The following is a 13,512-nucleotide window of genomic DNA, read 5'->3' on the forward strand; positions in this document are numbered from 1 at the left end:
ATATGGGAGGAAGAAAATGAAGCTTAGTACCTTTCAGCACAGTTAGGAGTGCAGGCTAATATATATGAAGCTGTCAGAAACACATCCCAAGTTTGGAGCTTGGGTATATTTGCCAGTGAGTCTGGTACCTCGTTAAAACTGTCTGTTAATAGCTTGCACTTAAGATGTTAAGGCAATGTTTCAGTTATGCAAGTCTGCCATAAATAAATCCAAGTTCAACCAAAATGCTTGACGTCTTTTATCTTTGCTGAGAGGAGGGTGTATAGAATCAGTTTTGAATGCTGTTACTGTGATTTTTTTTAATATCACAGGAGAAAATAGTTGACTTATTCTGCTACATAAAAGCAACACAAATAAAAGGAGACCCTTCAAAGCTGCAAATTGTTTAAACAATTTTAGACTTTTTTTTTACACACAAGGGGTCAGTTTTGAAGGAATGCTGTTGTTCTTTTATGACAACAAAAATAAAGAAAAATGTTATTTTTTTCTATCAGGGAAGTGGTTTATTTAATATTTGAAATATATCTATAAATGTCAAAGGAATACTCATTTTGTGAAAAAATTTTCTGATCCCACAAATCCTCCTTCATTGCAGACAGACATCTGGAGCAGAAGCCAAGCCATAATGGAACTGCAAAATAGCAATGGAGCAGAACTGAAAAAATCTGTTCACCCTGATTCTAGGAAGGGATGCAAAGGCAGTATTTATTTATGTATTTCATTAGATTCAGGGCAGGGCTCATGGCAGTGTACAACACAGTAAATCCATGACATAATAAATTCATGACAGTATGAACAGCAGTCTCACAATACTCTTCTGTGTGGAAAATACACAGCTATCCTTATCAGAGTTGCACCCTTCTAAAACTGTTGAAATCAAGGGGCTTAGAAGAGTCAAATCACTTAGGATGGCTCTGATAGGAAGTTCTAACATAGTATGAACTTTCATGCAGCTTTCAAGTAACAACAATTCCTTGAACATATAAATAAATAATTTCACTTGAATTTTTAGTGTCTCAACTTAGACTTACTGCCTCAAACAAAACATATAAACTCTTTTGGAAAAAAGTAAACACATTTGAAGATGTAGGCTTGCACATTTCATTGTCTTTCACAGGGCAGAAGATGACCCATCGTAGCATCTGCCTACATGAGTATAAAGAGGTGTCACTTTTAACAGTTATGACAGTGAATTTGGAGTCAGTGACACCCTTAAATGACACAAAGTTTCCCAGCTGCTGTTGAGCAGTGATATGTGAGCATCTGAAAGCAATACTCATATTTTCTTTTGCTTGGCAATAATGGTTCTTGGCTGTAACTTCACAAAATAACAGTTGTTCAAGATATATTTCCATAGCCCATTCCTTTGAGCAATGAGCATGATCAGTAAAGGGCCAGAAAGGCACCATTTACCATCTTCAAACACTGCATTATAGGATTAAGTAGAAGCCTGCTGCCAAGGTAATGGTTGCCGAGTTCAAATCAATACATGAGACTCACCTCTTCCCTTGCTTCTTGGCCCTTGCTAGCCTATTTGTGTTGCCAAGTTCCAATGCTGCAGTGACAGTAGAAGTCCAAAGCTGGCAGAATTCCCTTTCCATATGACCACTGAAAGTACAGCATTGCTATCAAGGCCCTAAAGTCTCAGTTGAGAAACCCTTAGCTCTCACAGCTTGCCAGGGCTTTCTAAAGTTTCCTGCCCACCACAGCTTTTTATGCCTCTTGAAAAGTTATTTCAAAAAGATCAGCCAGAGTGGCATTTAATGTGGCAAGAGGGGAAACTGGCAAATCCCATCACGGGCAGGCTGAGTTTGCTCTTGGGGCTCAGTGAATCCCAGCTTTGGATGATGTGGAATAATCAAGCAGTTATATTTACCAAAAGAATTTATATATATATATATATATATATCAGGAAGAGGGTTTTTTCCTCGTTGCTTTTTCAGCCCAAATGTATGGCATCAATTTCTATAGCACCTTAAAGACCAAAGGTTGCTTTCAAAGATCTTTTGCATGAGTGGAGGCACTCTATCTTGCTTGGGGGAGGAGGTGATTTCAGCAGATTCCACTTTCCTATTGTCACCATCCCTGTGCAGGCAGAATCCCAAGTTACTCTTGAGGATCCTCCAGCCTACAGGGGTGATGCTTGAGGGGAGGTGGGAGACAGTAATATGAAGGTGACAAAGCTCCATGTCATGACCAGAGTGCCTCTCACAGTTCTTTGGATCTAAACATCACAGCCTTATTGTGGCATATTTGGGGTGTGCATTCGGTTTGGCTGAACCGACTCAACCGCCGAATCACCCCTGATTCAGCTGTATACGGAATCGCATACAGCTGAATCCAATTGGGGCCCATTATGCAGGAGCTGAGTATGGCTCCCCGTATATTTCCATATTCGGAAGTATACGGAATTCAATGCAAAAGGCGGGAAAGGGGCGTCTGCAGCCTTTGGTAGCCTTTTACCGCCTTTGGTAGCCTTTTCCCGCCTCTCCCATAGCCTCCCTGGGATCGGGGGGGGAGGGGGAAGAGGAGCCCCAGCAGCCAATCCAAAGCATGCATTTGCAAAATGCATTTGCAAAATGCATACTTTGCAGGGCTGTTGTGTAGCTGATCCCCCAGCCATCAGCAACATTGTTGTTCTTTTGATCTTTTGCTTACTTGGGTATCCAAGTAAGCACTGTTGTCTGGCCAATCACAAAGCAGTGCTATTTTTTGAAACTGTAGGGCCAGAGAACCTTTTTAAGGAGTCTGCCTGGCTGGACTTCTCCATTGCTGCTGTGTTGGTGTGAGAGCTTGTGTCCTGGCAGAAGATATACCGTAATCTAAATGCCCATTGGTACCAATTACATTGCATTAAAGGATCTGGCCATATAAAGTCTAAAAAGAAAATTGCTTTGCATAGCAGAACAACTGTTGTTCACCCTCTTGCCTTTGGCATCAGCAGCAAGTTAAATATGTAAGAATGGCAAAATGTTCTTATTGTTTTTCCACATGAAGAACCAAAGTACCAAAAAGCAGCCCATAAACCCTATAGAGTGTTCTTCAAGGAGAAGGTTTCAGCTTTCTTTTATCTCACATGCAGCATATACACCTGATTCAGTGATAATATCTGCCCTATGTAATCAGTGAAGCAATAGACTCTCTGTATGGGAATGTTGTTGCTGGTTCCCATCTTTTTAATAACCACACTAAATGGGCACTCTTTGGAGTTCTTTGCACAGCCTCCAAAGACCTTAAAAATAAATGCTAATTGAAACTAATGATCAGGCCTCAGATTTAGTGGGAAGTCACGGGAGCGCAGCTCCTGAACCTTTCTGAGAGTTCCACCTCTGTGCCCATTGAATAGTAGGTGCAGCTGCATAACAAGCCCTGGATGAGCTCCAACACCTATTTTTCTACAAAATGTGTCCTGCTGATGATTCACCAAGTGACTAAACAGTAAGGGGCAGAGGTGAACTGTTGCTCTTTGCCCATTCTAGCAATAAGTATTGGTGGGTGAGTACTCCAGGAATGGGGCTACGCAGCTTGAGAATATAGAGTTAATGAAAATTAAATTTTAAAATTTCATAACATTTGTGTGTGTGTGTATGCAAGGTGAGGGGAAGAAGTTGCTGCATCTCTAATTGTGAGAGTACAATTAAAGGGACACTGTGCTAAAAATACCAGCTTTTGTTGTTTTGCTTTTGGCATCACTAAGTGTGTAGAAGGATATGTGGGCAACCGCATTCTATGCAGCTGTCACAATTAGCAATGTATGTTTTGTTAGGACTCAGGTCTCTCAGGTTCAGGATATTGAACTGAACGCTCAGAAAATGAGATATCTCCTCAGCAGGTCAACTGGTATGATGATAGATGAACCATACACAATTAACTTCTGATCTTACAGAATAGAATCTTCAGCAGCTGGCCGCATCATGGCTTGGCTGTCGGGGGACGTTTGCCGCCCTGAGGAAGAGAGCGGACTTTTTCCGGCCCCGTTTGGGCGTGTTCTCGGTTTAAACAATTTTATTGATAACATATGGTAACAATTTCCGTTAATAACTTATTTTCATCTATCCCATATGCTTCTTTCTAATCACCCATCCCCCCGTTACTTGACCTCCGCCAGTGTTATTTACTCAAAATACTAACATTAAAAGGTACCCTTAATTACTAAGAACTAAAATTAATATTCTTCTTTCTTCTAAAGTTTAATCATTATCAACAATTGTCCAAAGTCCTTTTACTTTTCACTCTTCTTCTACATAACTTCTAAATTTTTTCCATTCCCTTTTAAAATCTTCTAAATCATAGTCTCTTAAAGTTCTTGTTAATTTGTCCATCTCACTCCATGTCATAACTTTTACAATCCAATCCCATTTTTCTGGTATTTTTTCTTGCTTCCATAACTGCGCATATAGTGTCCTAGCAGCTGAAAGCAAGTACCAAATTATAGTTCTATCTTCTTTTGGAAATTTTTCCATTTGCAATCCCAACAGAAAAGTCTCTGCCGCTTTCTTGAATTCATATCCCAAGTTCCTAGAAATTTCTTGTTGGATCATCTGCCAATACTTTTTTGCTCTTTCACAAGTCCACCACATATGGTAGAAAGAACCTTCATGTTTTTTACATTTCCAACATCTATCTGACATCTTGTTATTCATCTTTGCCAATTTTTTAGGAGTCATATCTATACCATCTATACATCATTTTAAAACAGTTCTCTTTAATACTCTGACATGTTGAAAGTTTCATAAAGTTCTTCCATAAATATTCCCATGTATCCATCTGTATTTCTTTATTTACATTTGTTGCCCATTTAATCATTTGAGATTTCACTACTTCATCTTCTGTAGACCATTTTAAAAGTAACTTATAAGTTTTTGAAATTAATTTTTCATTATCTCCAAACAGAATTTTTTCCATTTCTGTTTGCTCTCATCTTATTCCTTCAGTTTTAATATCATTTTCCACCAAACTCTTTATTTGTTGGATATGAAACCAATCGTATTTGTTATTCAACTCCACAGCAGTTTTCAATTCTATTTTGCCACTTTGTATTTTTAATAGTTGATTGTATGACAGAAATTTTTCCTCACCTGTTATTTTTATCACTTCTGCTGGCACTATCCATAATGGTTTTCTTTCATCACCATATTTCTTATATTTCATCCAGGTATTCAACAAATTATTTCTTATATAATGGTGAGAGAAAAAACTATCCATCTTTTTCTTCCCATAATACATATAAGCGTGCCAGCCAAATTTATTTCCATGACCTTCCAACGCTAAAAGTTTTTTATTCAACAGTGTCACCCAATCTTTTATCCACACTAAACAAACTGCTTCATGATATAATCTTAAATTTGGTAATTGGAATCCTCCTCTTTCTTTAGCATCTATTAAAACTTTCATTTTAATCCTTGGTTTCTTCCCAGCCCATACAAATTCTGAGATCTTTCTTTGCCATTTGTTAAATTGTTTACTGTCTTTCACAATCAGAATAGTTTGAAACAAATACATTATTCTTGGCAAAATATTCATCTTAATTACAGCTATTCTTCCAAGCAAGTTAAACTTATTCTATTTTATCATATCTTCATCCATTTTACACCATAGCTTTTCATAGTTATTTTTGAACAGCTCAATATTCTTCATTGTTATTTCCACACCCAAATATTTTACTTTAGAGGTAACTTCACATCCTGTTAGTTTCTGAAACTCCTTTTGTTTATTTATTTGCATATTTTTACATAAAAATTTTGATTTTTCTTTATTAACATAAAATCCCACCAGTTCTCCATATTCTTGTATTTTAGCTAACAACAAAGGTGTTACTTGTGTAGGATTTTCATTTATAAACATTATATCATTTTTGAGTCATTATAAGAGTCATTATAAACAACAAAGGTGAAAGCGGACAACCTTGTCTTGTACCTTTGCTGATTATAATTTCATCTGTAAGATCTGCATTTATACATAACCTTGCACGTTGTTCAGTATATATTGCCTTTATCATTCTTATAAAGTTTTCCCCCAACTCTATTTTCTCCATTACTGCAAACATAAAGTCCCAGTTCAAATTGTCAAAAGCTTTCTCTGCATCCGCAAAGAATAATGCAATTTCCTTCTCTGGATGTCTTTCATAATATTCTACAATATTTACAAGAGTTCTAATATTTTATTTGCCTTTTAGGGAAAAATCCCTTGATCTTCCTTTATGAAATTTATCAAATATTGTTTAAGTCGTTCTGCCAAAATTCTTGTATATATCTTATAGTCATTATTTAGTAATGAAATTGGTCTATAGTTCTTTACATTCGTGACATCGTTATCTTCCTTAGGAATCAAAGAAATTACAGCTTCCTTCCATGTATTTTGTATTTTCCCTTTTATTCTTATCATATTCATCAATTTTTGAAGTTTCGGTACTAATTCTTCTTTAAAAATTTTGCCATATATCCATCTGGCCCAGGTGCTTTTCCAATTTTCATTGCATTAATTGCTGCTTCAATTTCTATTTTTTTTCAATTGGATCATTCAATTTTTTTTTCATATATTCAGTTAAGGGTGCTATCTTAATCTTTTGCAAATACGCTTCCATCATTTCCTTCTTTACTTTAACACCTTTAAATAATTTAGCATAGTACTTGAAAAATTCTCTCTTTATTCCTTCTTGATCTACCATCTTTCTTCCATCAACCACAATTTTATTAACTTCCTCTCTTTTTCTTCAGTTGCCAGGCCAAATACTTTCCAGATTTATTTGCTCCCTCAAAGGACTTCTGTTGTAATTTTTTCAAATTCCATTCCAATTCCTCATTTAACAAATGTCTCATTTGTGCTTGTAGTACTGTAATCTCCCTTATAATTTTCTTTTTCCCTGGCCTTTTCCTCAGTTTCCCTTCTTTTTTCTTTATTTCATTTTGAATGTCCAACATCTGTTTTTCTTTTGCCCTTTTGCCCTTTTTGTTTAATGTAATCAATATTCCTCTCATTATGGCTTTATAAGCATCCCACACCTTCTGAAATTCTATATCATCTTTTTAATTTATTTGGAAGAAAGCTTTAGTTTCATTTTCTAGAGATGTCACTAATTCTTTATTTTGTAGTAAATCATTTAATCTCCATCTTCTTACTTTTTTAGACAATTTTGTAATTCATAATATTGGGTTATGATCTGCACCTATCTTCGGTAAGATCTCTATTTTCTTAGTTATAAGGCCTAAGTCCTTTTTACCCCATAACATGTCAATTCTGGAAAAAGTATTATGACTTGCTGAAAAAAATGTATAATCTCGTACTTCAGGATTAAATTTTCTCCATATGTCTTCCAAGTTTTCTTGTTTAACCAATTCAAAGAAGGATTTTGGCAATTTTCCTTCTTTATTGTTATTTTTTCCCCAGATCTGTCCGATGTATTCTGAATTGTTCCATTAAAGTTAATCATGACCTGGTCGTATGTCACTTCATCAAGTTGTTTTATAATGTCTTTTAAAAAAAAACATCTTTTGCACCATTTGGTGCATACAGTCCCAATAATAAGGTTTTTTCGCATTTATTATTACTTCTACTGCCACAAATTTTCCATCTTTATCTTTAAATATTATTTTTGGATCCAATTCTTGTTTAATATAAAAAATCACACCCCTTTTCTTCTGTTCAGCCAATGAAAAAAATTCCAGTCCCAATTGTTTATTCCACAAAAATTTATAATCCTTTTGTTTAATATGAACTTCTTGTAAGCAATTTATATTACAGTTTTGTTTTTTAATCCAATGAAATATTGCCTTTCTTTTTTGTGGTGAATTTAGTCCATTTACATTCCAAAATAATAATTTATAATCCATCATGGTGTAAATTCTTTATTCTCTTCATAAAATTTACGCAGCTCCTGTGTATTTGTAATTGTAATCCTTCTTCCTTGTAGCTCAAAGCTCAAACCTTCAGGTATTATCCATCTATACATCATTCCATTGTCACGTAGTTTTTCTGTTAATTTCTTATATGTTCTCCTGTCATTTATCACTTGTCTTGGCAATTCTTTCATTATTCTTACTCTGCTTCCTCCCACTATCAATGTCTTTTCAAAATTTTTATTCAAAATTTTCCCCACCATTTCTTTTGTCATATATCTTATAACCACATCTCTTGGTAAGTTATTTTTCTTGGCATATGATGAATTCACTCTATACATATAATCATACATATTTCTAGTCCCTTCAGGATCTTCCTCCAAGAAATTAGAAATTATTTTTATTCCATGAGATGAATGCGGCTATTCTTTTGAGGCTGCGGGCCCTGGAGCAGGCATTGGGGTTGCCACCTTCGTTTGTTGCTCAGAAGGAGCCGGTGTCAAAAATGGCTTTTCAAGCTGACATACTAACACGATTATCCATTTTAGAGGGCAGGTCTGCTGCTGTGTCTGGTGGAGCTGTGGGTCTGAGTGTTCCTGATGCTGGAGCTGGCCCTTCTTCGGGTGTTGTGAGTGCAGGTACTGCCTTGATGCCTGCTGGATTGCCAGGTAAGTCGGGTGATGCCTCGGCTGCCTTCACAGGGTTTTCTTGGCCATGGGGGCCTTGGGGACCTGCTGCACCTAATGCGGCTGGCTTGGTTTCTGGGGGTTTAAACACTCCTTCCATTTTGGGTGGGGGTGTCCCAGGCTAGCTGGGCATGGCTGCATGCTCAGTTTGGACCATTTGGGAGTTGGTCAGGGGCTGGACAGCAGGGGGTTGCACCTTCTTTAACTGGGGGTTGGGGTTTACCTTCCCCATATGGTGCGGTCCCTTTTGGTATCATGCCTTTGGGTGATGTCGCCTTACCTTTGGGTGACCACCTTTTGCCAGCCACTAAAGAAAAGATCCTCAAGGGAGAATATGTGGATATTTTCTCCCTTTTATTTCGTGAGCTTGAAAAGAAGGATAAGGAGGATCTTGATGACAAGGAGAAGGAGAAGTTGAAAAAGAGGAAGGTGGATCAGACCTGGGCTAAATGGCTGCCAGGCTTTTTTGTGTATGCTGGAGTGATAGCGCGGGGTTTACTTTTGTGGACATTGGTGCACAGAGAGTTGGCCGGAGTCATGGGTGCAGGCTGGGTTGAGTTGGGATCTCACTTTTAAAGAGTTTTTTCCCATTTTGGTTGTGGTTTGGCTGTGGGGGAGTGATATGGCCAATCGCACGGTGCATTTTTGGTATGATAACATGGCTGTGGTTCATGTCATTAACTCCCTTTCACCCAAATCGCAACGGGTTATGAGGTTGGTGAGGGCCTTCACTCTGTGTTGTCTGTGGCTTAACATTTTGTTTTTGGCCAAGCATGTTCCTGGGGTGAATAACGGGGTGGCTGACACTCTCTCTCATAAACAGATGGAGAGGTTTCGTTGGCTGGCCCTGGAGGTTGATCAAGATGTGGCGCCAATGCCCAGGAGCTATGGCTGATCGGAGAGCCGAGGTCTGCAGAGCGATAGGCCTAGCCATCACGCCTAGCACCAGGAAGTCTTACAAACGTGCTGTGTGGCAGTTTGAAGACTTTAGGGTCAAGGTAGGGTATCACATTGTTTGGCCCCTCCTGGTGGAGCAGTTGCTCCATTATTGTGTTTCCTTAAAAGGTAAGGGATTGGCTGTGCGATCTATTATTATTTTATTATTTTATTATTTTATTTATTTATTTATTTATTTATTTATTTATTTATTTATTTATTTAATATCCCGCCCTACCCCACCGAAGCGGGCTCAGGGCGGCTCACAACATAAAATTATAACAATAAATCAAAAATTAAAATACATTAATAATTTACACAGTAAAATAAAACACAATTGTCAGCGTGCTATGCTACAGTCTTCTTAAAATTCAGCTATTCAGGTATTCAGCTATTCAGATATTCAGATATTCTGATGTTCAGATGTCGGTCAGTTGTATGCCAACCGGAAGAGGACTGTCTTACAGGCCCTGCGGAACTGCCCAAGGTCCCGCAGGGCCCTCATCTCTTCCGGCAATTGGTTCCACCAGCAAGGGGCTGAGATCGAAAAGCCCTGTCCCTAGTTGACTTCAGACGGGCCTCCTTTGGCCCGGGGATTGTAAGGAGATTCTGAGAACCCGATCTCAGCATTCTCTGGGGAACATATGGGGAGAGACGGTCCCTAAGGTAAGCAGGTCCTAGGCCATATAGGGCTTTAAAGGTAATAACCAGCACCTTGTACCGAACTCGGTATATTATCGGCAGCCAGTGCAGTCCCCGGAGCCCCGGCTGAATGTGCTTCCATATTAGAGGACGCCTGTCTGCCCTGGCTTTTGCCAGTAATGTGTTAGGGTATAAAGAAGAAGCAGCAGACTTTCATCTTTGAAAGATGCTGGAAGGGTGGTCCAGGGAGGTCGGGGCTAACCCTGACACCAGGAATCCTATGTCCCCTGAGATTCTAGGGGTTTGAAGGGGGGTTGGAGTGCAGTTTGTGCATCTCACTTTGAGGCTGTTTTATTTCATGCAGCCTCTTTGGTGGCCTTTTGGGGGGCATTTAGGATCAGTGAGTTAGTGGCAAGCTCCAGGAACGATGTTTCTGGTAGGGCCCTGTCACTTAGGGAGGTTAGGTTAATGGAGGGTAAGGCGGCTCTTACCATTCGGCACTCCAAGACGGACCAATGGGGCATTGGGACTGTAGTGGAGCTTGGTCTGTGTTCTGAGGCGGAGCTTTGCTCGGTTTCTGCATTGGCTGATTATTTGTCTGTGCGTGGAGGCTGCGAAGGGTTGTTGTTTTGTCATTCTGGAGGCAGCCCTCTGACAAACATCAGTTTTGGGCAGTGACGTCTAGGGCCTTAGCTCTGTTGGGGTTGTCTGGAGTGAGGTTTGGTACCGACTCCTTTAGAATTGGGGTGGCCTCTACGGCTGTAGCCCTGGGATATTCTGCTTCATCCATTCAGCACCTTGGCCTTTGGCGGTCTCGGGCTTATAAGTGTTATATTCGCCCTTTGCTCCACTCGTAGCTTTGTTTCTGGAGCTGGGGTAGTTATGGTTATGTTTTATAACTTGTCTGTTTCTCTATTTAGGTGCTGTTGTTCCTGGTCGGAGGAGCCGAGTTCTCATCTGCGGGCACAGTTATGTGTTTTGGGCGGCACATCAGGCTCGGAAAACTGCTGTTGGCTCTCAACTGGGACTCATCCAGTTTGTTACTGTTGAGTGGTGGGGGCGCCGAGGTCTTCAGTGGCCTGGTTTGCTTTCGCTGTTATTTCATGGGAGTGTGGTTCCTCCTCCTCAGGTTTTAATTATTCACCTGGGGGGGGAATGATCTCGGGCTGGTTAAGGGCAAGGCTTTGTTCTTGCAGGCTTGGGATGATTTCAAGTACATTGGGAAGAGATGGCCTGGCACCATCATAGTTTGGTCGGCCATGATTCCATGCTTGGTATGGCGCAGTACTTGAAATCCGGCTGGGATAGAGAGGACTTGTTACAGAGCAAATAAGGAGATCCGCAAGATATTAGAGGGTGGTTTGAGCCACTATTTGCCTCATCCGGATATTTCTACAGAATATCCTGACCTCTACAGAGGGGATGGGGTGCATCTCTTGGAAAAGGGTAATATGCTTTTCCTGAGGGGTCTTCAGCAAGGGCTCATGTTGGCTTTGGGCCTTCTGGTGGGTGCTAAGCCCTAAGTAGAGACTTGGCCTTAGTTGTGGCAGGTTTTTATGGTTACATGTGGCCTGGGGAGGACTGGTAAGCCTCCCCCTTTTGGGGAGTTAGGGGTCTGGCAGGATCAACCTTCGGGTTGTGGTGACTCGAGGTGTGAGAATGCAGACTGTCCTGGAGACTCGATTGGAGGGTGCCTTTTGCTGAGACACATGTCTGGTGACTGGGGCCCTCTGGTGCATGCCTCCCTGCTTGGCCTGCCTGATGGGAGCTGTGACACACAGCTCCGGCTAGGGGGCCGGGTCTCTCACCCACTAAAGGCAGGGGAACGGTCTGTGAGACCCCTGGCCCTGGCCTGGCTGCAATTCTGGTTGCCCTTGCCGTTTTTCTGTTAATTAATAAAGTAGCCCATAGTTTTACCAACTCATTGCGTCCGCCTCTTTATTCCGACTTGGGGGGCAAAGGCTCTTTCAAGTTTGGAATTATCCAAAGTAGATTGCTTGTTTTTTTTGTGGATTGACAATAGTGGATCTATCTCACAGATATAAAGTTAAGATTACGAATTGCAAATCTTCCCATTTGTTAGTCCCTGGATGTTCTTGGATGAGTGGTTTCTAGTCAGTAACTCACAGTTCCCAAGAGCACATTTTAAGCTAGCTTGAATCTTTCTGTTTCTCAGGATAACCAACACTGGACTTATGGCTGAGTAGCAAGAGTCAAAAAACAGGCGTGCATCTGCAAACTGCAGTGAGACAGGAGACACGCAAAGGTTGAACATCCAGAAGATGCTGTCCAGTCCAAAGCTGAAAAGGTATATGACCAGCAAGCATGTTACTGATTTTGCTGCATGGAGCTCTGCCTGTTTAATTTGTAGCATGGGCAAATGTTTCATCATTTCCCCATGTTTCCATAACAGAAAGAGCAGGTAGCCACTAGAGATAGTCATCAAGCTGAGAAAGAACATGTCTCGGGTGACAAATATCACTCCATTTCCAAAGTACAAGAGGTGGCTAGGAAACACTACACAGCAGAAGTCATATATTACTGTGATTTCCTCCTTGGTACAGTTGGTATCAGTGCGTGGCATAGAATAAAGCAAACGGGTACAGCAAACTAGTACATTGAAACACCAAAGAGAGACCATGACAATAGCGGGTCTCTCTAAGAGGCTGTACCCCAGTTGCAAACACCTGGGAGGACGTGGGACAATGACGAGACAATGGAAACAGCCCAGCATGGATGTTAAGGAGATGCTCATGGCCCTGCTTACACAGTAAATGTAGAGGGTGATACCACAGCTCAAGCTGTCATGCATAGTGTGGACTCCAAGGGTTCGGAGAGTGAGTGGGACTCCCCGTGTCAGGATAACCAGGAGGTTGGCAAGAGAAAGCTTGCCCAGGATGATTTCACTGGGAGTGAAGCTCTGCTGGCAGATGGCATTGATGAAGGCATAGAGGATGGCTAGATTCCCAGGAATGCCTATCACGTCTAGTGAAACAAAGGCAAGCATGTTCAAGATGAACCAGACTTGCATCACCGATGTGGGGTCTTAAGAGGATGGTTGCTGTGTCTTTGGATTCTGCAAGACAAGAATGTTGAAAAGCAGAAGATTCATCTCCCCTTTCAAAAACCAGCACAACAAAGCACACAGATGAATTAAAGGCTTTTCCAAATGATCCTTTCTTTTTTTAGTGCTACACTTATACTGGCTGTTGCCCTGTGTTAAATGGAAAAGTTGTTTTTAGATGCAGAACTGCACAAGGGACAAAAAGGTTATTCCACAAATAGCATGCATTAGAAGACACTAGCTTCGTCTTCAATTATTGTGTTGTTTTGATCGTTGTTCAACAGCCTCATTATATAGAGTCAGTTATTTAAGTCCTATTCCTGAGAGATGGAGCATTGGACTTGTAGCC

The 13,512-nt window shown here is 40.4% G+C and overlaps 1 protein-coding gene across 1 annotated transcript; it reads right to left on the bottom strand.

The window, feature by feature from the left end:
• Window positions 1–12,152: 12,152 nt before the first annotated feature.
• LOC132567311 (olfactory receptor class A-like protein 1) lies at window positions 12,153–13,130 on the bottom strand. The gene has a single exon (XM_060232992.1). It carries the CDS (start codon window positions 13,128–13,130, stop codon window positions 12,153–12,155), a length of 978 nt encoding a protein of 325 aa, XP_060088975.1.
• Between the last annotated feature and the right edge of the window lie 382 nt (window positions 13,131–13,512).

This window comes from Heteronotia binoei, chromosome 2 (assembly GCF_032191835.1).
Source record: "Heteronotia binoei isolate CCM8104 ecotype False Entrance Well chromosome 2, APGP_CSIRO_Hbin_v1, whole genome shotgun sequence".
NCBI classification, from domain to species: domain Eukaryota; kingdom Metazoa; phylum Chordata; class Lepidosauria; order Squamata; family Gekkonidae; genus Heteronotia; species Heteronotia binoei.

Excerpts from the sequence above, each read along its gene's own strand:
- LOC132567311 (XM_060232992.1), bottom strand. The coding sequence starts at position 13,130 with ATGCAAGTCTGGTTCATCTTGAACATGCTTGCCTTTGTTTCACTAGAC.